Source organism: Callorhinus ursinus, unplaced genomic scaffold (genome assembly GCF_003265705.2).
Source record: "Callorhinus ursinus isolate GAN/ISIS: 27379988/994484 unplaced genomic scaffold, GSC_fseal_2.0 scaffold7, whole genome shotgun sequence".
Taxonomy (NCBI): Eukaryota; Metazoa; Chordata; class Mammalia; order Carnivora; family Otariidae; genus Callorhinus; species Callorhinus ursinus.
The window spans coordinates 44,492,939-44,495,189 of NW_027397069.1; the positions used below are offsets into that span (position 1 = coordinate 44,492,939).

A 2,251-nucleotide genomic window follows, 5' to 3' on the forward strand; every position below is an offset into this window, starting at 1 on the left:
AGGTAACAGAAAATGTGGAAAGTGAAACCAAGGATGGTGGAGCTAAAATATGTGTATTTTGCGTTCAATAAATGGTAAATATTATGCTGGCTACAGAGTATAAGACAACTGGTGGACAATTGTGCTACTGGGTATTTACACCAAAGATACAAATGTAGTGATCCGAAGGGGCACATGCACCCCAATGTTTATAGCAGCAATGTCCAAAATAACCAAACTATGGAAAGATCCCAGATGTCCATTGACAGATGAATGGATAAAGAAGATGTGGTATATAGATATACAATGGAATATTATGCAGCCATCAAAAAAATGAAATCTTGGGGCACCTGGGTGGCTCATTCATTAAGCATCAGCCTTCGGCTCAGGTCATGATCCCAAGATCCTGAGATCAAGCCCCACATTGGGCTCCCTGCTCGGCGGGAAGCCTGCTTCTCCATTTCCCACTCCCCCTACCTGTGTTCCCTCTCTCACTGTCTCTCTCTCTGTGTCAAATAAATAAATAAAATCTTTAAAAAAATTTTAAAAAATGAAATCTTGCCATTTGTAATGATGTGGATGGAACTAGAGGGTATTATCCTAAGTGAAATAAGTCAATCAGAGAAAGACAATTATCATATAATCTCACTGATATGTGGAATTTGAGAGACAAGGAAGAAGATCATAAGGGAAGAGAGGAAAAAAAATGAAACAAGAGGAAACCAGAGGGGGAGATAAACCATGAGACTCTTAATCTCAGGAAACAAAGAGGATTGCTGGAGCGGAGGGGAGTGGAGGGGTTGGGGAGGCTGGGTGATCGACATCGGGAAGGGTATGTGTTGTTGTGAGCACTGTGTATTTTGTAAGACTGGTGAATCACAGACTTGTACCTCTGAAACAAATAATACATTATATGTTAATATTAAAAAAAGATTAAAAACTCTTCCTTGGCGCTGCCTACAGAGGTGGCAACCATCTGTTATTGGGCATCATGGCTGCCCTCAGACCTCTAGTGAAGCCCAAGATCATTAAAAGGAGGACCAAGAAGTTCATCCGGCACCAGTCAGACTGCTATGTCAAAATTAAGTGCAACTGGCAGAAACCCAGAGGCATTGACAATAGGGTGTGCAGAAGATTTAAGGGCCAGATCTTGATGCACAACATTGGTGACAGGAGCAACAAGAAAACAAAGCACATGTTGCCCAGTGGTTTCCGGAAGTTCCTAGTCCACAACGTCAAGGAGCTTGAAGTGCTGCTGATGTGCAACAAATCTTACTGTGCAGAGATTGCTCACAATGTCTCTTCCAAGAACCGCAAAGCTATTTAGAAAGAGCAGCCCGGCTGGCAGTCAGAGTCACCAATCCCAACGCCAGGCTGTGCAGCGAAGAAAATGAATAGACAGCTTGTTGTGAACATCATATTTGTGTTAGTAAAATCATAAAACTACAAAAAAATTAAAAAATTAAAAAAAACAATTGGTGGAATTTGGTTCATTTTTTCAATGATCTTGTATTCTAGTTATTGAGATCTTTGTACCCAAGTGACTGCATATAATATTCTGTAATTGCTTGGTTGCAAACTTGGGAGCCTCCCAGGCTGAACTAAAACAAGCCTGTTACTCATGGAGGACAGGGAGAAACCAAAGAAAGAGGCAGACCACTCCACATCAGTAGATGGCAGGATTAATAAGCAAGGGAACTTAGTTGTGAGACTTGATTTAGGCAACCACAAAATAAGTAGATCTCCCTACACTTATCCACAAGAATCTTTAAAGTTCATATAGAGGCCTTAACTAGGTTCAATGTACATGCTTGAGATAGTACCATCACCAGACTTCTATCTCAAGGTTTTATCCTTGGGACAGCTTCTGGGCAGGCAAGCAGAACACACATTCCAAGGATGGGAAGGAGTTGAGGAGCCTATTAAGTACCCACATCTAGCTCATGGGTCAAACCTGTGGTCACGTCTTATTGGTGACCTCCTCCAATTGTATGGCAAGTTGACAAAATATTGAGATAATTCCTCAACAATTTTGATAAACAACCACTTCCCCAAGTCCCCTGAGTGACCCATCACTACTTTCCCTCCACTATCTACCTTCTGGAAAGGATTTTAGTGAGAAAGATATGAAATTTGGACTCCTGTTCAGCAATCCAACTTCCCTACATCTTGAAAGACATTTCTTAAAAGGGAATGAATACCAAGCAAATAAGGTCTCAGTTGGGAACAAATTTACCAGGTATAAAGAAGAGCAAGGCCACTGTCACTGAAA

The 2,251-nt window shown here is 41.3% G+C and overlaps 1 protein-coding gene across 1 annotated transcript; it reads left to right on the forward strand.

Annotated features, from left to right (window-relative positions):
* Positions 1-970: 970 nt before the first annotated feature.
* On the forward strand, positions 971-1,306 carry LOC112826904 (large ribosomal subunit protein eL32-like). Its single transcript, XM_073894287.1, has one exon. The coding sequence runs from the start codon at positions 971-973 to the stop codon at positions 1,304-1,306; it is 336 nt and encodes a 111-aa protein (XP_073750388.1).
* The last annotated feature ends 945 nt before the right edge of the window (positions 1,307-2,251 follow it).

Excerpts from the sequence above, each read along its gene's own strand:
- LOC112826904 (XM_073894287.1), top strand. The coding sequence starts at position 971 with ATGGCTGCCCTCAGACCTCTAGTGAAGCCCAAGATCATTAAAAGGAGG.